At 35.5% G+C, this 23011-nt stretch overlaps 1 protein-coding gene across 1 annotated transcript; it reads right to left on the bottom strand.

The window, feature by feature from the left end:
- Nucleotides 1-2331: 2331 nt before the first annotated feature.
- On the bottom strand, nt 2332-22993 carry LOC121388343 (diphosphomevalonate decarboxylase-like). The gene is made up of 12 exons (XM_041519641.1): nt 22864-22993; nt 22010-22080; nt 21359-21426; nt 20755-20801; nt 19580-19717; nt 17045-17099; nt 11470-11614; nt 9871-10038; nt 8826-8948; nt 7366-7527; nt 5876-5941; nt 2332-4233 (listed from the first exon to the last, which is right to left on the bottom strand). Exons 1-12 carry the CDS (start codon nt 22916-22918, stop codon nt 4150-4152), a joined length of 1182 nt encoding a protein of 393 aa, XP_041375575.1. The 5' UTR covers nt 22919-22993; the 3' UTR covers nt 2332-4149.
- Between the last annotated feature and the right edge of the window lie 18 nt (nt 22994-23011).

Raw genomic sequence — 23011 nt, forward strand, 5'->3', positions numbered from 1 at the left:
AAAAAAACAAAAATTGTTGGCAAAGGATTTTTTTTTTATATGCACCATCCTATAAACAGGACAGCATATACCAAGACTTTGCTACATCAGCCGTGGTGAACTGGCTGTGACACCCGATAGCCGATGTATTTTTCGAGCTGGGGTGTCGTTAAACATTCATTCATTCATTCATTGGTGAACTGGCTGGAACGAGAAATAGCCCAATGGGCCCACCGACGGGGATCGATTCTACACCGACCGCGCATCAGGCGAGCGCTTATATTTACCACTGGGCTACGTCCTGCCACAAGAAGGTAATAAATGTCTATTTTCAGATTTTCCTTGTCGTTAAAACTCAACATGAAATGTCAAAACTCGTACATAAACGTGTCCAAATTGTAACACAATATTGTCAAACTGGGATGTAACACTGTTGATGCTCGTATTATCTAAACACCGTAGACACGTTCTGTCACAAAATCTTTATATATATATATATATATATATATATATATATATATATATATATATATATATATATATATATATATATATATATATATATATATATATATATATTCACAGAGTTGCGGGCTTCTTTTCTTTTCTCTTTTGGTGGGTGGGTGGGGTTGGACAGGCTGATTTTTGCCCGAATCTCGATAATACGTTTATTTACATTTGCATTAGCCTACGAATACGGTGCCAAACTAATCAATTTCTAGGCAGTTGCACATGGATTAATTTATGGTGGTGGGGGTTGGACGCTTATAATTATATATTACGATTACGTATACGTATACGTATATCGAATACGAATAAATAGAATATGTGGCCTTTGACGTACGCATAATAATCATAATGGAATGATCTTCAAAACGGTGTTTGAAAAATAAACTTTTCACTGGACATTGCAAGTTGTGTTCGTTTTTATTTTTAAAATGCATATATACATGTATTTTGACTTTATATCATACTGATTGCATCAATTTTTTTAATAACTATTGTCATTGAATTTAAATACCTTATTTTAGCAGTCTATTTGGAAACAATTAAAAGGAAGGGGAATATTTGTTTAACTCTAGGCATGTGTGTGGAAATTTTAGCCTTGGGGGGGTCTAGACTAGCGGGTGAACTTTACGGGGGGGGGGGGGGGGGAGAGAGAATGTATTTTAAAAAAAAGAAAATTTGCTTGAGCAGGGACTGGTTTCGGCCCCAAAACCCCACTCCCTGCAAACGCCCTTTAACTCCCCAGCAAGTAATTATATAGGTAATAGGTGTCAAGTGTATGATTATTTCGAGAATTGGTCCTACAAAAAACCTCCAAAAAAGGTCTGTTTTTACGTCAAATTTTCACACCACAATGTCATAAAATGACCCCAGAAAAGCACTTCGTTTAATATAATGAAGTTAAGGCCCATTCACACTGAAATCACAAAATGCAGTAACGGAAATCACTCTTTACATCATTTCCAAAAACAAAGGTAATTTGAAAAACCAACACATTAGACGACCTAAAACATCTTGCATATAAAAGATGGTGATATTCTAAACAGTCGTGTCTGCAGGAACCCCCTCCAGCCAATTCTTTTTTCTATATATTTTCCGGAAGAGTACGATTCGACCCTCTCCCATAAACTTTGCTCACCAGTCTAGACTCCCCACCCACATAAATTCCAGCACAGTAGCTCTGCTAAATAATAAATAGTATTTAAAATGTAATTTTGGTCATTAAAAAGACTACATTAGGTCTGTATATCTCATAATGGCAGCAGACTCCGGAGAGTCCCTTTACTATTGATAATATTGATATTTACATGCTTTCGCGGTGCCAACATTTTATTTCCAAATTATATATATATATATATATATATATATATATATATGTTTTGCAAGTGGTACAGCGATCACCTGATGCACGATTGATTTAGGATTGATTCCAGTCAGTGGGCTATTTCTCGTTCCAGCCAGTGCACCATGATTGGTGTATCAAAGGCTGTGGTATGTACTATCCTGTCTGTGGGATGGTGCATATAAAAGAACACTTGCTACTAATAGAAAAATAGACCCATGAAGCCTTTCCATACCTGCGTGGTTCATAACCATATATCTGATGCCATTTAACCATAAATAAAATTTAATGTGTTGAGTGTGTCGTTAAATAAAACATATCCTTCCTTCTAAAGATGAAACTGTATTTATTATGAAATTTTATCTGTTAAAAAGACTGAGTCAAAAACTCCTAAAAAGGCAGTTAACTCAGTATGTGTAGTTTCTTTAAGAAATATTGCTGTCAAGTCAGCACCTGCTTAAAATATAAACATAAACATAAATAAATAAAACAAAGACGAGAAATTGAAAATTATTTTTACACATGAATGAACAAAATACAAATTTTTAATATTCTGAAAAAAAAGGAAATACAGAATAGAACCAGAGGTTTTACAAACTTTCTAAGAAACATTCTAAAAGTACTATTCAAAACAAACAAAAATTAACTAATAAAAGAGAAACATAAAGAGGAACTATTTATGAATTATGGATATAAAACTGGTTGTTTTCAAAATAAAAAAGAAACCAAAAACATGTCAATCAACATATACCGGTAGTTTATTTGACTAGAATAAATTACATCCATGTTATTGGCAAATTTGTGCCCAATCCTTTTGTTGTTTATAAAATAATTATAGGATATTAAACAACCTTCCATTTCATATCATGTTTATGTCCCGAGTGAAATAATTTACAATTGTCACAAGCTTTAGCGAGTGACAATGAAAATTATTTCACAAGGGACATAAACATGATTCGAAATGGTAGCAAGTTTAATATCTTTTTTATTACCCATAATTGATCTTAATTTATATCACTCAACTCGTTTGGTTGGCGTTCCTGTACGGTCGTAGTGCACCAATCGATGACATCATCGTGTGATGTCGAAGTTTGACATCCCACTTGGCATTCTAGTGGGACGTATCACTTTGATATGTACAAAGATATTTTTAACCATATGGCTAATAAAATATGCTTTCAATCAAATAAATCATGTCCAAGTTATTCAGTCGATGTATTAATTAGGGAGACAACGTCTTCCAATCAGTTGGAATGTAGATACTGCATAGTTTTACTGCTAATTGAGCCATTGGACCCTAGATGGCAGCCCCCATTCAGGGCCGTAGCTAGCATGGGGGCAAGGGGGCAATTGCCCCCCCTCCAAGAAAAAAATTTGGAAAGCATTATAGAAACTTAAAGAAAAGGAGTTGTAGACTATTAACTACTCAGTTGTCTCCCACCCCCCCCCCCCCCCCCCCCAACAAAAAATCCTAGCTACGGCCCTGCCATTTTAACAGGTGTTCTGAGTGTACTGTAAAACAATACATGTCCCCTATTGGGGCCCAACTAATTTTTGTATCTCCTAAATTCAAGGGCCATAACTCTGTAACTACATGATTAAGCTATACACAAAATTTCAGCTCAGTATCTCAAGGTAGTGTGAAAAAAACATCCAACAACTATATGTGGGACAGACGGACGGATGGACAGACAGACCTGGGCACTGAAATAAGTCAACAACAATCATTTAGGTTACCAAGATTTTACCATATGTCAAGAAATTCAAGAACGGTACTTTGTTACACACAAAATTGTGTAACGAAAACACCACAACATAAATTTTGATCAATTGTGTTCTGTTTAAATATAAATTACACACACACACAAGTATCAATACAACGAGAACAGTTATATGAATGAATAAAATATCAGCATATTAGGAATAATATTGTGAATTGTGAACTTCAAAAATATGTCGTAACCTATAACCTATAGGGCATAAGCTATAGATTACCAGGCTTGTGATGTACATTAACCAGTACATGGATTATAAGGCACTATGCATATGTTGATGCCGGTCTACCCCTACCCACCACCACTATTCCCAACTCTGAAGTATAAGACTACATGCAGAAATTATAAATAAATAACTATTATGGTACCTATATATACCACACTAAGAATATATATATGAATTTATTTTGTTCTACATTTTGAGGTCAGCTTTGAAGGTGGTTACTTTAATTTTAGTAGCCCAATACTCAACTAAGAAATGTTTAAAAATTAAAGTTTAAAAATGTGGTATTTTGAAAGAGGTATTTTTGTTGTTGTTGTTTTCTGTTACGTTGAAACAGTCTTTGGTTGTCCTGTAGAGTCCAGCAAACTTTCGGCAGGTGATTTAATAACTTGAGGTCCAGGTCCCACCTAAAATAAAATAAAATTCATCAGTTTGCTGGTTTTATACGCAACAAAATTAATTAAGGGCCAGTAGACTTTGAATCAATTTTTGCTAGTGTTATAATATACTAGCAAGTTTTGATCACAGGTGGTTTCTAAATATTTTCAGTACATTTTCTCCAGTGCACCACGACTGGTACATGAAAGGCTGTGGTATGTGCTATCCTGTCTATGGGATGGTGCATATAAAAGATCTCTTGCTGCTAATCGAAAAGAGTAGTCCATGAAGTGTTGACAGCAGGTTTCCTCTCTCAATATCTGTGTGGTTCTTAACCATGTGTCTGACGCCATATATCCGTAAATATAATGTGTTGAGTGTCCTTAAATAAAATATTTCTTTCTTTCAGTACATTTTCAGTATACTCGGTTCAGTGATACATGCAACAATTGTGCATGCACTGGGTCTTTTGTGTTTTATACAATATACATGAAATCTACTGGCCATTAATTCATTTTGTTGAGTACCGGTATACATGCACATATTCATCTATTTTAATAGAGTGGAAAGACAGACAGACAGAGAGATACACAGAATACTACACTTGTTTTTGCTAGATATAATTTTTACAAAAAAGTGAACTTCCCATGGTATTTGACTGAACTAAAACAAAAACGAATGTAAAATTTTTATTTATCCTATAACTTACCCATGATATCCATGTCATAAACATGTGATAATTTAGTGTGTTAACCTGGTTAATAAAGGTATTAAAATTTAAAAGTGTATGCAAATTTGCAAGGTCTCTAGGTAATAATAGTTATATGTTGCTGTCAATGGGTCATTTGTTTACAAGCCAACAAGAACTGTATACCTGACCATAACATTTTCATAAGATTTAGATATAATGTGTGACGTCAACCTAATTTGTGTTAATCATTATGATGTCATATTACCAATGGAGGCAACTTTACACTAATACTGTGATTTACTAAAATTCAAATTAAAATGTTTATTTTTGAAGTGTTATAGGATAAATAGAATTCGCTACACATGTTTTTTAATATGTAAATAATAAACCTCGTCTAGTTAATGGGTATTTGTTTCAGCAGAGCCTCGACAAATACCGATTAACATTGACTCGGTTGATATTTTCCATATTAAAAAATACTCATGACGAATCCTCTATTTATTACCCACTTTCAAATAATGTAAAATATAACTCAACGAGACATGCATATAACCAAGACAAGGGATGATGACATCGCTTCCTGAAATGACGTCATTTAGCAACTAATACACACATGGTGGTATGTATGAAATTTGTATGACATACTCAGACACTGATCAGGTGGGTAATAAAGGCACATAGGTTGTATTCATATTTCATAACATAGAACAGCATCAGATATTTTGTTTAGTTCAACTTATTTTCGTGCTTATATCCAATTATGGTTCAAGCACATTGTTCTGGGCACACACCTCAGCTATCTGGGCTGTCTGTCCATGACAGTGGGTTAGTTGATAGTGAGAGAGTAGTGGTCTTACACCTACCCATTGAGTTGTTAAAACTCGTTCTGGGTGGGAGCCAGTACCGGGCTGCAAACCCTGTACCTACCAGCCTGATGGCTTAACCACGACACCACCGAGGTCGGTAAATCACAAACATACCTTGGTATGAATACAATACTTGACAGCACCAGGTTGCGTTGGGAGCTGAATAGCATCAACAATGTTCTGAAAGAATAAAAACAGAAAACATTTACAGTCAAAACTGCTCAGTTGGACACCTCTGCTAAGCAGCCACCTGTCTTAACAGGCCACTTTAACTTGCTCCCATGTTATCTAACAATAGAGGGTGGGCTGTTCATTATTCAGGATGTTTTCCACACCAAAGAAAAATTGTAATAAGTGTCTTGTTAGTTTAAAAGATCTTTTTATCCAGCTGGATAAAATCTAATATTACTGTGCCAAGATTCTTGTTTTATTACCACCCTAGTCATTGTACTTTAGGTATGGCCAGGGTTTCTAGATTATGGTAGTCTCACTCCCATGGCTAGTGATATTCAGTGTTGGGCTAGTAAATAACTACTATTGCCATTCCCAATGACTAGTGGGAAAAAATTGTCAAATATTGCAGTTAAGTCTATTTTGTAAATATGAATATCCTGGGCCAACCCAACCTCCAATGTTAGTGTTTTTTAAGCTCTATCTCCCACTTTAGGTGACATATCTGATTATTACTATTATTTAGTAAAATTGTATTAACTTAAAGTAAAGTTGGACTAGTGAATTTTTAATTGTAGCTAATACATTTTTTAAATCACTGATCCCATTGCTAGTGGATTTTATACAAATTCTAGAATCCCTGGGCCCCATTCGACAAAGCAATCTTAGCACTAAGATCACCTTAAATGCATAACTACTTTGTCGGTGAGTATTTACCTGGAGTGCGAAGGGTCGTACATGCATGAAACTTTCCCAGCTAGATTCGGAAACCTGTCAGTTTTTTTATTCCTTGTTTTCTGTGTATTTGAGGCTATTCATAGATCACAAATTTCATGCCTTCAGGCAAAGCACTTTATGTCTTCCTTGATATTCAATGTCAAAATTTGGGGGGGGGGGGGGTTGTTTTTTGTTTTGTTTTTAGTTTAATCGCAGATCAGTCTCATGTCTGGTCAAAGAATCAACTGTCCTCCGTTAACCCATCATGTTTCTTCTTGCCCCAATCCACAACTCATTCATCAAAAAGCATGGTAACCATATGTTAGGCTTTAAAGAGTCAAACAAAACAAACTTTAACAAACTTTAAAGAGTCAAAGTTTATAATGTTTGGAGGTATTGTTAAACAAACATTACAAACTACTGTAAAATCCTGTATTTTTGGAGGGCTTAAATTTTTGTAATTTTGCTAAACAAAAGCCTACACATTTCATTGGGTAGTTAAATTTGTGGATGGAAAAAGTATTATCATAAATGTGTATACATGTATTACATTTTCGTTGTTCTTAAATAGTCCAATAGTCCACAAATTACTAGAAAATAAGACAACCATAAACAAAAGTGATTTCACAGTATACAAATTGTTCTGAGCAATAGCAATGTTTTTTTTGTTCTTTTAAATGTTATATACTAAACAGTGGAGAGAACATCAAACTAACCTGTTGATGAGGAATTTTCTCTATTGAAAGCCCTTTGACAGTCAGCTCTGTACCATTCTGTACAGGAGGGTAAAAATGGTTAACAAGGGACATAACTGCAGGAACATCTTCTTCTAGGAGGTACAAACAGGCATTGGGTCCAGCATCAAATGTGTAGGCAACCTAGCACGTACAAATAAGGAAACATAAAATGATCACAGGATAGAGCATTAAATGAATGAGTGTAACCAGGAAAGAAACACACAGACATGTTTTTTGACAATATATAAAAAATAAATATGATACGTGTTCTTTAGGTCTATACTGGAACTGGAACTATTTTCTCGTGCCCCTATCCATATATGGTTCAGGCACGCCCACCATGGATCCATGTTCTGGCATCGCCAGTCCACGGTTCCATGGCGGGAGGGGGGAGGTGGGGGTGTATTTATATGAGGGGGACATAAACGTGGTAAGACCTTAAAGTTATTACTACAAAAGAAAAGGGATATAACTGCATTTAATTTCTTATTAATAATTATCTAAAACATTATTTACACTATCTGTAAATTTATAAATTATTTTATTTTTATTTTACTTAATATATAAAATTTTACTATGCACCAATATAAAATATGAAGTCAGGCTATATCATTTAACGTAACATTAGTTGGTGCCATTTTTGACCGGGCAGTTCAAAATATTGTTTTCAACTATTAATAAATAAAAAATTATTACATCTTAGTAACCTAACTTTAGCCCTTGAGGAAGGAGGTTGGTATAGGTGGGCGGGGCATCGCGTCCAATCCAGTTCGCGCGAAACCCCATGGTAGGTCCAAAGGCCGGCCGGATTCCCACGGGGCAGGCGTGCCGGGGGGGGGGGGGGGGGGGGGGAGGCCTCCTACCAGGAAAACTATCGGTCAAAACTGCCAACGCCCTACCGCACCCAAATAAGCATCCTATCACGGCGTCCCCCCCCCCCCCCCATCCCGTCTAACCCAAAGTTATCCATACAGCCATTCGGACATACTTAGGATGTAGATATGAAAGGTAGGGTGGGTAGGTATGATAGGATAAGGGATGATATGTGATGAAAAATCCGCCAATCACGTCCGGATCGTCGCGGTGGAAACGTATCTCCGGAGTAATCATTCAGTTGTTGAGTCCGAGGTGTCTCTTTGGATTCCTCCAGCAATCGTACGCTATATACCATTTATCTTACAATTTGTTGTTTTAAACAATATCCATTAAAAATATTACTTCATTAAATTTGTGATTCATTGTTAAGCACCTTTTTGGAGAACATTTTGTTCAATATTGTGTCACAATCACAATTCACTGTGCAACTAATCAGTTAGCATCTGTCTCTAATAAAAAATTAGAAAATATATTCCATGCTTCTAAAATAAATGTTATCTAATGGCCACCCATGTGGTATTCTCCATATATGTAACATGACTGTTCAGTTGTACATAACATACCTTGGTGTGTCCGACGATCTTGTTGTAGTTGTGTACCAGTCTGACGATGTGGTGCGACACATCGCGCATGTAGCTGATCGGAGGAAATGTGTCCAGGCATACAGCATGAAGCTGATTGCTCTCCTAAAATATTTCAAAGGAAAGGAATGTAGTTTTAACAAGCACTCTGAGAGTACTGTTAAAGCAATACATGTCCCCTTACCAGGCCCAACAAACTGTATATCTCCTAAATTTGAAGGCCATAACTCTGTCAAAAATGGGTAAATTGTCACAAGTCAAACTTAACCGTAGCAGTACATGATAAAGCTGGGGAAAAAAATTCAGCTCAATATCTCAAGGCATTGTGAAAAAACATCCGGAAAAATATATGTGGGACAGATGGACAGATGGATAGACGGTCAGACAGACAGACGGACAGATGGACGGAGCTGAAACCTGTAGTCCCCGACAGTTGGAGTGGTAATGGACTAATAATAAGACGTGAAGGTGTCTACAGTATTTAGTTAGCAGTGCAATGTTTAAAAAGGACACCTTCAGTATTCAAAAGTTTATGGGTGAAACATAACCCAGTGGTAAAGCATTCGCTTGATGCGCAGTCGGTGTGGGATCGATCCCCGTTGTTGGGCCCATTGGGCTATATCTCGTTCCAGCCAGTGCACCACGATTGGTGTATCAAAGGCCATGGTATGTGCTATCCTGTCTGTGAGAAAGTGCATATAAAAGATCCCTTGCTGCATTAGGAAAGATGTAGCAGGTTTCCACTGATGACTACATGTCAGAATTACCAAATGTTTGACATCCGATAGCTGATGAATGATTAATCGATGTTCTCCAGTGGTGTCGTTAAACAAAACAAACATTTTTCTTTATTTTTAAAGTTTATATAATTATAGTTGGCGATCTTCCCTAAAACATCAAGCCTACCAAGATAGTAATTGTCACCACTAAAAACAAATATATTCTTAGTTTCAACTCAGATTCATAGTTTTAAGTGAGATTCATGAAGTGGAAAATAGAACTAGAACTAATTTAAAAATGTTTATACCTTCATTGTTAGTTCTGCAAATGTTTCAAAATCTTTTTTAAGAATCGCTTCGGTCATTTGATCTATTCTGGAAGAGACAATTTCGGTTCTCTTCTTGAGTAGTTCGCAGGTTTGAACACTCGTCTGCATGCCTTCGGAACTTCCCACATACTTCCTTTGATCACTCACCTGAAATTATCATCTTATATATACACAATCGGACAAAATGACTTATTCTTATAATCAATGGGTCAAATTTTCAATTTTGATGGCCTCAACAAGACTAGTGTTGCCATTGGTTTAAAGTGACAGACCCTAGTTTTTAAACACTACGACTATTTTCACTATTAAAGCCATTTTTTATCATTTAAATTAGAAGCACTTACATTTTATTATTTAGAATATTAATTTTTGTACACCTGAAGTGGTTTTGGTCATACACATTTTTGTAACATGCCAAAATGCATTTTTCATAATTCTAAAAATGCACGTTCATCTGAAAAGTAATAGTTATCGAGACAAGGTAAAATATTTTTAGATGGTATTTCTCCATTTAAACATCATAGACCTTAGCTTCTCGCTGTTATAATCTTATCAAAATGTGTTGCAAGTCTGTAGATAACTAAACTTAGTGTCCATTTTTACTAGGGTCTGTGCCTTTAATAAACAAAATAGAGCACCAATGCTGGCCGGTACACCGATGCTGGTCGGTACACAGATGCTGGCCTGTACACCAATGCTGGCCGGTGCGCCGATGCTGGTCGGTGCGCCGATGCTGGCCGGTGCGCCGATGCTGGCCGGTGCACCGACGCTGGCCGGTGCACCGACGCTGGTCGGTGCACCGACGCTGGTCGGTGCACCAACGCTGGTCGGTGCACCAATGTTGGTCGGTGCACCAATGCTGGTCGGTGCACCAATGCTGGTCGGTGCACCAATGCTGGTCGGTGCACCAATGTTAGTCAGTGCACCAATGCTGGTCGGTACACCAATGCTAGTTGGTACACCAATGCAAAATTGGTTGCAAAGCGTGTTTGGTTACTAAACATTGGGGTACATAACATTTGCAAATTATTGTGCCAAGCCATTTCTTTTGCACTTTGTAAAATTATTTTTCTCAATTAAAGATATATATACAAGATGGGATGTTTTGAAAGGGCAGAGTGGCAAAATAGGCATTTTACTTGCCACCAATAACATCTGATATTGTGCACAATGATAAGTAAAGATCGAGGGCAACCACAGCAGTTGCCATCAGTGCCATGGTAAAATTGAAATCCTGCACAATCGGAAAAAATAACATATCCTTATAACTGAGAGGCACCAAACTTTAACACAACTGTTTTCTATTAAATTGTAGACTAATAGCTGTATGTAAGTTTTGATTGAGAATCTTCCTAGAGATATATCAATATTGAGAAAGTGTAGACAATCATATGTCAAACATTCATCATATAATGTTATTTTGTTGTTATACTGATACATGCCCTCCTAACCTTAAAACATGCTTTTTGGATTGTGATTGCTCAGTCACTCATAAGTGTATCTGACTCTTTTAAAGTCCAAGGCCAGTATTTGTTTTACAACATGGTGTCAGGAGTTTTATTGTAATGAATGGCTTACCACCAAGATGAGAATTCTGAGCTCTGGCCAGTGAGATTCTGGAGCAATCTGCTTGGCTATAGAGTCCGATCCATTCTGTTCGGTTCCCATGTCCCAGAGAACAAATCCTCCGTAGACGCTGCGACAAGCACTGCCAGAACCAAGTCTGAAACAACAATACAATACACAGGATTAGCACATCTGTAAAGGTAATAAAGTTTAAAGTTTGCTTTGTTTAACGACACCACTGGAACACACTGATTAATGAATAATCGGCTATTGGATGTCAAACATTTGGTAATTCTGACTCATAGTCAACAGAAAGAAAAAAAGAAAGAAATGTTTTATTTAACGACACACTCAACACATTTTATTTACGGTTATATGGCATCAGACATATGGTTATGGACCACACAGATTTTGAGAGGAAACCCGCTGTTGCCACTACATGGGCTACTCTTCCGATTAGCAGCATGGGATCTTCTATTTGTGCAGGATAGCACAAACCATGGCCTTTGTTGAACCAGTTATGGATCACTGGTCAGTGCAAGTGGTTTACACCTACCCATTGAGCCTTGCGAAGCACTCACTCAGGGTTTGGAGTCGGTATCTGGATTAAAAATCCCATGCCTCGACTGAGATCTGAACCCAGTACCTACCAGCCTGTAGACCGATGGCCTTCCACGACGCCACCGAGGCCGGTCATAGTCAACAGAGAAAACCTGCTACATTTTTTACTAATGCATTTTCCCCACAGACTGAGAAAAAAACAAATCAGTTGAATGGATCCACCGAGGTGATTCGATCCTGTAATGCAAGCACCTGAAGCAAGCACTCAGCTGACTGAACTAAATCCCACCCCTCTGTAAAGGTAATAATGCATATGTGTAATGACTCAGTCTTTTCAGTTTCTTCACCCAAATAAATCCACAGTTTAAGATTGCACCCCCACTTGTGCATGCATTTCAATACAATTTCTATGTTAGAATATCGAAAGGAATCTATGACTGCTAATTTTAGGAAGTACTATTTCCTAAACTGGACTATGTATTAAGCTGCTACAGAAATTTGTACAACAGCACAGCATATAGTGATGTCATGCCCTAAATTGTGATAAGTATTATTACAAGGCCCTGTGCTGATAAAATGTTGAAGTATTGTGATAGTGTTATTACAAGGCCCTGTGCTGATAAAATGTTGAAGTATTGTGATAGTGTTATTACAAGGCCCTGTGCTGATAAAATGTTGAAGTATTATGATAAGTATTATTACAAGGCCCTGTGCTGATAAAATGTTGAAGTATTGTGATAAGTGTTATTACAAGGCCCTGTGCTGATAAAATGTTGAAGTATTATGATAAGTGTTATTACAAGGCCCTGTACTGATAAAATGTTGAAGTATTGTGATAGTGTTATTACAAGGCCCTGTGCTGATAAAATGTTGAAGTATTGTGATAAGTGTTATTACAAGGCCCTGTGCTGATAAAATGTTGAAGTATTGTGATAAGTGTTATTACAAGGCCCTGTGCTGATAAAATGTTGAAGTATTGTGATAAGTGTTATTACAAGGCCCTGTGCTGATAAAATGTTGGAAGTATTGTGATAAGTGTTATTACAAGGCCCTGTGCTGATAGAATATTGAGTGCGAGTGCAAATAATTTTTACATGCTCATACACCACTAGAGTTTCGAGCATGTCCGTCCCGGGGCCTGTCTCTGGATAGCCAGAGGCCCGGGTCAGAAAAAATTTAAGCGGACAATTTTGAAATTTACATCCATAAAATGTTGAAGTATTGTGATAGTGTTATTACAAGGCCCTGTACTGATAAAATGTTGAAGTATTGTGATAGTGTTATTACAAGGCCCTGTGCTGATAAAATGTTGAAGTATTGTGATAGTGTTATTACAAGGCCCTGTGCTGATAAAATGTTGAAGTATTATGATGATAGTGTTATTACAAGGCCCTGTGCTGATAAAATGTTGAAGTATTGTGATAAGTGTTATTACAAGGCCCTGTGCTGATAAAATGTTGAAGTATTGTGATAAGTGTTATTACAAGGCCCTGTGCTGATAAAATGTTGAAGTATTGTGATAAGTGTTATTACAAGGCCCTGTGCTGATAAAATGTTGAAGTATTGTGATAAGTGTTATTACAAGGCCCTGTGCTGATAAAATGTTGAAGTATTGTGATAAGTGTTATTACAAGGCCCTGTGCTGATAAAATGTTGAAGTATTGTGATAAGTGTTATTACAAGACCCTGTGCTGATAAAATGTTGAAGTATTGTGATAAGTGTTATTACAAGGCCCTGTGCTGATAAAATGTTGAAGTATTGTGATAAGTGTTATTACAAGGCCCTGTGCTGATAGAATATTGAGTGCGAGTGCAAATAATTTTTACATGCTCATACACCACTAGAGTTTCGAGCATGTCCGTCCCGGGGCCTGTCTCTGGATAGCAAGGCCCTCAGAAAAAAATTAAGCGGACAATTTTGAAATTTACATCCATAAAATGTTGAAGTATTGTGATAGTGTTATTACAAGTGTGCTGATAAAATGTTGAAGTATTGTGATAGTGTTATTACAAGGCCCTGTGCTGATAAAATGTTGAAGTATTGTGATAGTGTTATTACAAGGCCCTGTGCTGATAAAATGTTGAAGTATTATGATAAGTATTATTACAAGGCCCTGTGCTGATAAAATGTTGAAGTATTGTGATAAGTGTTATTACAAGGCCCTGTGCTGATAAAATGTTGAAGTATTATGATAAGTGTTATTACAAGGCCCTGTACTGATAAAATGTTGAAGTATTGTGATAGTGTTATTACAAGGCCCTGTGCTGATAAAATGTTGAAGTATTGTGATAAGTGTTATTACAAGGCCCTGTGCTGATAAAATGTTGAAGTATTGTGATAAGTGTTATTACAAGGCCCTGTGCTGATAAAATGTTGAAGTATTGTGATAAGTGTTATTACAAGGCCCTGTGCTGATAAAATGTTGGAAGTATTGTGATAAGTGTTATTACAAGGCCCTGTGCTGATAGAATATTGAGTGCGAGTGCAAATAATTTTTACATGCTCATACACCACTAGAGTTTCGAGCATGTCCGTCCCGGGGCCTGTCTCTGGATAGCCAGAGGCCCGGGTCAGAAAAAATTTAAGCGGACAATTTTGAAATTTACATCCATAAAATGTTGAAGTATTGTGATAGTGTTATTACAAGGCCCTGTACTGATAAAATGTTGAAGTATTGTGATAGTGTTATTACAAGGCCCTGTGCTGATAAAATGTTGAAGTATTGTGATAGTGTTATTACAAGGCCCTGTGCTGATAAAATGTTGAAGTATTATGATAGTGTTATTACAAGGCCCTGTGCTGATAAAATGTTGAAGTATTGTGATAAGTGTTATTACAAGGCCCTGTGCTGATAAAATGTTGAAGTATTGTGATAAGTGTTATTACAAGGCCCTGTGCTGATAAAATGTTGAAGTATTGTGATAAGTGTTATTACAAGGCCCTGTGCTGATAAAATGTTGAAGTATTGTGATAAGTGTTATTACAAGGCCCTGTGCTGATAAAATGTTGAAGTATTGTGATAAGTGTTATTACAAGGCCCTGTGCTGATAAATTGTTGAAGTATTGTGATAAGTGTTATTACAAGGCCCTGTGCTGATAAAATGTTGAAGTATTGTGATAAGTGTTATTACAAGGCCCTGTGCTGATAAAATGTTGAAGTATTGTGATAAGTGTTATTACAAGGCCCTGTGCTGATAAAATGTTGGAAGTATTGTGATAAGTGTTATTACAAGGCCCTGTGCTGATAAAATGTTGGAAGTATTGTGATAAGTGTTATTACAAGGCCCTGTGCTGATAGAATATTGAGTGCGAGTGCAAATAATTTTTACATGCTCATACACCACTAGAGTTTCGAGCATGTCCGTCCCGGGGCCTGTCTCTGGATAGCCAGAGGCCCGGGTCAGAAAAAAATTAAGCGGACAATTTTGAAATTTACATCCATAAAATGTTGAAGTATTGTGATAGTGTTATTACAAGGCCCTGTGCTGATAAAATGTTGAAGTATTGTGATAGTGTTATTACAAGGCCCTGTGCTGATAAAATGTTGAAGTATTGTGATAAGTGTTATTACAAGGCCCTGTGCTGATAAAATGTTGAAGTATTGTGATAAGTGTTATTACAAGGCCCTGTGCTGATAAAATGTTGAAGTATTGTGATAAGTGTTATTACAAGGCCCTGTGCTGATAAAATGTTGAAGTATTGTGATAAGTGTTATTACAAGGCCCTGTGCTGATAAAATGTTGAAGTATTGTGATAAGTGTTATTACAAGGCCCTGTGCTGATAAATTGTTGAAGTATTGTGATAAGTGTTATTACAAGGCCCTGTGCTGATAAAATGTTGAAGTATTGTGATAGTGTTATTACAAGGCCCTGTGCTGATAAAATGTTGCAGTATTATAGTAAATGTTATTACAAGGCCCTGCATGTGCTTATAAAATGTTGAAGCATCATGATAATTAATTTTTGCCCGTTGTGTCTATTGCAATTTTTTTCCATGCACATTACTTTATTTTTTGGGTAATGTTTATTTTACAAAATTTGCCTCTCACCCACATTAATTTATTCTGAAACAGCTGTTAACTGCTATCAATTTTTATTTCCTGTGGCCTGGTAGGTGCATGAAAACTAGACTTTAAAGCTAACTTTATAATAAAATTATGAACCAGGTGTTGTATGGTTTAAATATATTTTACTGTGTACTTTATATTCCCAATTCAGGGCTTGAAATAGCAGACTATGAAAAGCAGAAAAGTCCTTTCCTTAGACCTGGTAGGTCAAATAAAAATTCACCTGCTAAAACCACAAAAAAATTGCAATTCATTTTTCAAGAGAGATGTATATAGAGGATATTTCATGTTTTTTGTCAAATATGATTTATATCTCATCGAGTAAAGTTTGCAATCATATCTCACGAGTCACACTTGTGCGACAAGTGTGATATGATTGAAAACTTCACGAGATGAGATATAAATCATATTTGACAAAAAACATGAAATTTTCTATTTATTATATGACTTTTGGCAATTTACCTTTATTTTTAAAATGTCAGTATCAAAATAGTTCCAGCTTTCTTACAGTGAAGATAACACTTTCTACAGTGACGATAACACATTTTAGAGTGAAATGGTGAAATTTTCACTCTAAAATGTGTTATCGTCACCGAGTGACTGATAACACTTTTATTTCACTGATATTGTAAGATATTTCACTAAATGTTATATAATAAGTATAATTATCTCATCTACTATTTAGCTCATGATACTGTAATATTATAATTCCATAGTGCTCTATATACGATACTCCTAATTTGTCACACCCTATCCCAAACCCTTCCCTCACCCTGTGCTCTTACTTCCTACACGACATTTTTTTCTTTCTTAGCAGGACTTATTTCTACTGACCTGCTATTGTGCATAAAGCTATATAAACTCAAAGACTATACCAGCAATATTATTTATTTAATTAATTGCCATCTAAACAGTAAGAAACAAAAAACATTATTACGAGATCCCATAGTCATCTTACCTGGCTATATCGGATATTTCACCTGTGATTCCGTACAGCTGTGCCAGAGTATGTACTGCAACAACAAAACAGAAAAAAGAACAATGATCTCATGATTATTATATTTGACAGAAATTGCTCTGTTTAATGGAAATGCTATATCACATTTTGCGTAACATGTGTCAGGTGTCCAACCACAGGAATTTGACGCTTGATTATTAAGCTAGTCACAGAATGATAAGTCATAATATGACAGCTGTCTGATATTAAACAGCAGTGCTAAATAAAGACCACTAGAAAAAAAAAGAATATTGTTTCAGTGCATAAAATTTGGCACAAACAATTTTGTTGTTCATCTGTCGTTTATGCAAAACCAATATCAACATAGACAGGGATTGTTTGTGCAAACACTGTAATCGCTCATCAGAAATTATTGTTATTATTATTATTAAAACCAAACAAACATGTTGGCTAATATCATCAATGTTTTCAAAAATTGTGTGCAATGGGAAATCCTGACATAGATGTATGTCAAATGTGCTTGATGGTAATATTCTATCCAGCTTTTTCTATGTGTCCAGCCATTTCCTTCATGACCACCGTCTACTTTCATTATAAAATGCTATCTGCGTTAGCACACCACTAACATATTTATAATTTACGGAAGTTTTCTCAAATTCTCAAACTCTTGACGTCATGATATTCGGTGTTTGAAGCATGTCACAGAACTTTTATGAGTAGTTTCTTAGAATATTATATTATATATTGATGCAATTTAATGACACTGATAAAAACAAAATATGTTTAAAAAATTATAAACGGGTGTCATTAAAATCTCTCTCACCGCTATTCCAAGCCAATAGGAATACGTTGGCTGATTACGGATTCTCCGCGGAGTTTGACATTTCTATATCTTTTTTCGGATTGAATCAGGCCTATTAAACAGAAAACGTGATGGCATTCTAGCGACTGTTCCTAGTGTCGCACAAAATGGCCATTAATATTAACTTTGTGACTGTAAAAGCATGCCAATACATAGCCTCATCTGGCTCACGCGAAGGTACCTGTGCAGCTACTGTTAGACTGATTTAGTTTAAAACCCATTTTGCCTGTTACAAGAGAATGTACCATGTATTACAAACATGCACCGCAGTGCACAAGATCTCTGCCACCGTTGCGGGAAAATTGTGTTTTCGTTACTATGAATAGCATTTTAAAGAATTTCTAATTTCCAACGAATCGAAACTGAGATTTTAAAATCTTTGACAAATATCATCTACAGATCAATATTATACTAGTTTAAGCCTAAATTGAAATTGGTTAAATATTTTTTAAAAACTCAAAATATCTTCCCCAAAAGAGGTCAAAAATGATTTGGACACCGGTTGATTTTCATGGGTTGGTCAGGTTAGGACAAACAAACTTAATTTTTATTTTCACCTGGCAGCTTTCAAGTTAGTCCAAGCACACAAAAAGTATATTTTCGTATTTATGATAGAAAATTTGAAAAGCTAAAAAAATCACTCATCTTGACTTAGATTCTTCCTTGATTAGCATTTCCCATTAACCTTTTTATTTGTATCTGAACTACTGCAGAAAACGACATATTGGTTGTCTGAAAAATTCCAACTTTATGCTGTGCTGTTTAACAACACCCCAGCACATTTTAAACAATGGCTATTTGTTTTTTAACATGCAACTATTTCAACAAATGGTAGGAGACAATATTTCTACATTTTAAGTAACCCAATTTTTGTAACAATAAGTTATATTATTACCTGTAGCTAAACTAAGCAGGACACAATATTTCACATAAACTATTGTTCTATTCCTGTTATGCAACTTTAAACATCACATGAACCACAATACAGTTATGTGGTGAACTGTTTTGTTTTAAAATTAAAAGATGTAAACTGTTCTAAACAGATTTCTAGACACTTGATGCATGGCATATCTGTAATTGAAAGATCAGGGTATTAGGGATTATATCAGTTATTTCTTTTACTTTCATCCGGATATGAACACAAATTTTTATCCGCAAACATAAGTTTGCAGATGATTTATTTTTTTTTCATACCCAGATGAAAGTTTAAAAAATAACAGACAATCCTTATAATTAAATTTAAAACAAACTTACTAATAATAACACTAAAAGTTCATAATTTATTTTGAATCATTTTTGGTTCATAAACAATAATGCTCAATATGACAAAGTATTAATATAAAGTGACATTATCAGATATGATGTTCCCTAATGACATAATTTTTATGTTCATAAAAAAATTAGCAAACTTGCATTGCCACGGTTGGAGAAATGGGAGGACGTTATATTGTAATGAATGTTACGGAAATTTTATTATTTTAAGGTACATTTGAAACATCAATATAGCACACAGAATTGTTGTACAAGTATGTTAGGATTAGGTAACTCACTGGTTATACAAAAATAATTCACATAAGCAAATATATAGTTGTTTTGGTAAAAATGACGTGAACGGGAAAATACTGTAAAAACATTTCTACTGAGACCATGCATTCATTGACAGAACTACGCACCAAAACATGCATATCCTGCAGCTGATGATGCCAAACCTGCTGCAGTAGGGAAATTGTTCTCGGAGCAGACGTGAAGGTGCCAGTGGATGCTGTCGTCTGCCATCTCTTGAGACTTCCGCTTTTGGGCTCGTCTTTTAACTAGGGTAAAAATTAATCACAGAAATTAATCAGAAAGAAGAAATCTGTAAATGACTAGATGTCTATTGAGAATAAAAAAAACCCAAAAAAACCCACCATTTGCTTTCAAATAATCAAATATAATATTAGTTTCAAGCTGAACCTCATTCATGAATGGATGGATGGAAATTTGGACTGAATGACAGATGGCCATTGTTTAAAGATTTATTGCAAAATCAACCCACCCACCCCCCACCCACCTCAGTTTGGTAGCTACTAAATTACACTTTGCTGTTTTGTTTAAAAAATATTTATTTAAAAGGGTGGGTTAAAAATTTGTTTAGAAATTTAAAATGGTACTACAAATGACTTGTATTTAACAATATTTTTTAAAGGTTTGTGTGACAGATAAGATATCACAAACACTTGATTCTGTAATCCAGTCAGGTCAGGTCAGTGTGTTTAACGTGTACATTCAGAACAAGTTGTTGTAGCGCATGCCTATTCTGGTCACAGGTGCCTCCTCCGTCCAGGATAAGAAAGGGGTGGGGTGGGTTGGAGGACGGACCGCCTGAACTGGCAAGTGCAAGGGAGCACCAGCAGTCTGACCGGGGCCGGTAACAGGCGGAGGGTGGTATGGTGCTATGGAATTTAGAAAGTCCCATAGGATTAAGCCAAAGAAAATGGGTGTGCATTTTTGTGAAGGAAATTAGGCGCAATTTTGAACGGTCCGCCAAAAATTAAAGATAGGGAGCTACGTATAGTTTTGGAAGATTAGTATGCCGAAAGTAGCTCATTATGTGGACCTAGATGGCATTTTGTAATGGCATCCCACAAAATAAATATTACTGGCCAAACATCTAAAGGGAGATAATTACTCAACTATGTACTGCTGTACCTCTGGTTGCTGAATAACAAACACATGCAAAAGAGGACTACAACATTAATATACTCTTTAAAATTATTTTTCTGGTGTATAAAGATGTTACCACAACCAAATCTACTCAAAACATAAACATGGAATGTAACATGTTGATCAACATGTAGCACATACTTACTTTCTTTCAACACATTCTGGATTCTAGAACTTGTCATGGGTTGTTCTCTGTACAAAGTAACAAAACAAAAACCACATAAAACCTTGTTATGGCTATCCTAAATTACATGTGGGTGGTCAATGTTAACCTTCTTGAATTAAAATGATTCATATTTAGTAATGAATAATATGGCAGGCAATGAATTTGAAAAATAATTTCAGAATTTCAAAGAATTCATAACATTTATGTCAAAAAGATATTTTAAGATTCCATCTAATAATCTTAAGCTTCCAACTCAAAAGCATGGAATCTAGCTAACGTTGCTGCCTCATATGCATATTTAATATATGATAACCAGGATTTCTGCCAGAGGGTAAAACGTGTATGGTGCCATATCTAAAATATTTGCAGATATTATTTTCTGAAGTTAACCTTTTGACAAAATTAATGACTCTTATCATTACTGTATGATTTTCTTAACCCTAACCCCAAACCTAACCCATTTTCTTTCTGGGGGATAGCGGGTGCATGCATCACACACATTGTAAATATTCAGTTCCATAGTGCCATACCCAAAAATTTCTTTCTTTCAGAAATCCTGATAACCAGGTATATAGTTACTCACTCCCCATTCAGCCACATCTTATCTTCAGTGAAGTCCTTACTGATAGCTGCTGTAGTTTTAGCCCTCAGCTGTAACAAGAAATATCACAGTACAACATTTAATTAATAGCATTATTTTCCTGCCAAGTGGAAACAATAGGAAGAAAGTAATCGATCATCTACTGGCAACTTGTTAAAAAAGGTGAGCATGGGTATGATACAATGTGATATTTGAGTCTAACTGTAAAGTTTTATAAGCACGGGTGCAGAACTGGCTGTTTTAATATTTATAAAATTCAGAAATGTTCTAAAAGCAATTTTATTTACTTATTCAAAGTATATGACACCCCTAAAAAGAACTACATAAAAAAATTAATTTAAATGAGGTAGTGGACTCTTGCCATTTTGAAAAAGACTAGTCATAACTATTTACATGTAGCTCAGTTGATAGAGCTTTGGTTATAGGATCAAATCCAATCAACAGATCCATTGGCTTCTCTGTGGCAAAGTGATTGTATAAGATCCCTTGCTGCTAGAGGGAAATGTTAGTGAGTTTCCTGTGAAGAGTTTGATTATGTGTCACAATTACCAAATATTTGACATCCAGTAACTAATGATTAATTAATCAAAGTGCTCTAGTAGTGTAGTTCTGGTTACAAGTCAACTGTTTTACCTCATTTTGGCCAAGTGTTGCACTGATTGAGGAGTTAATTGGAAGAATCAGCTTTTCATCCCGTTTGCCCCCTAAAAATAAACATGTATGTAAGAACTTCAACATGTATGTGAAACATCATAGATCTTAAAAACAACAAAGATAACAACAACAAAAATTCATAAATTAAAAGTACTTTCATTAAAATATTTTATATGAGCATTGACAATGGATGTGCTTATTGGGTAAATATGTGAGCAAGATACCCAAATTTGTCCATTTAATGCACTCTGGTACATTTGTTCTTTGATCAACATCATACATGTATGTGTATATCCAACTTGCATGGATTTTTTTTTTTAAATATCTCTTGTTTAATGAATCTGTTAATTTTGTTTTGAATAATCTTTTAATCTGTCCTTTCTTTCTTTTTTCTTTTTAAATGTTTTCTAATCAATATAATAATGTTTCATATTAGTTATTTTATTTTTGATATATTACTTATTTGTACATACTGTCAAACATGTCTATTAATGTTATTTCAGTAATCTGTCAAAACATGGTCTTTATAAGTAAGTGGTCTTTACATAGAGGTAAATGATGGAATTATATATTTTGTAAGCCACATTACGATGGTTCAAGTATAATTTACAAATTTACAGTCATTGATACAGCTTAATGGCTGATGTCCAACATACTCTCACACCTGTTACAAGCATGCGGTAATTAATTCAATTCCAACATGTTTCAAACCTTCCTAAATTATACTCGACACAGATGGTCTTGATTAGTGTTAGATGGTTACCATTTAAAAACAACGAAAGACACATCATAAAGTTACTAAAACAAATTCAATAAAATTACCAGAAACTTACAGTATTTTATGACAGCAATATTCACGGGCGCTGTACATGTCACAGACTTCATCATTCTTCTTGTTTACAGCTCTAGTAATTACAGCACTTAACGTTGAGGTGGAACGCTCGCTTTGTCACACCACTGATCATCCGATAGCGAAAATAG

The sequence above is a fragment of the Gigantopelta aegis genome, chromosome 14 (assembly GCF_016097555.1).
Source record: "Gigantopelta aegis isolate Gae_Host chromosome 14, Gae_host_genome, whole genome shotgun sequence".
Classification (NCBI taxonomy): Eukaryota; Metazoa; Mollusca; class Gastropoda; order Neomphalida; family Peltospiridae; genus Gigantopelta; species Gigantopelta aegis.

What these genes read in the sequence shown, in the direction of transcription:
- LOC121388343 (XM_041519641.1), bottom strand. Translation starts at nt 22,918, where the DNA reads ATGATGAAGTCTGTGACATGTACAGCGCCCGTGAATATTGCTGTCATA. An exon ending in TATTGCTGTCATAAAATACT is followed by an intron (nt 22,081 to 22,863) that starts GTAAGTTTCTGG and finishes GTTTATTTTTAG; the next exon opens with GGGGCAAACGGGATGAAAAG. An exon ending in AGAAAATTCCTCATCAACAG is followed by an intron (nt 5,942 to 7,365) that starts GTTAGTTTGATG and finishes TTATTCTTTCAG; the next exon opens with AACATTGTTGATGCTATTCA.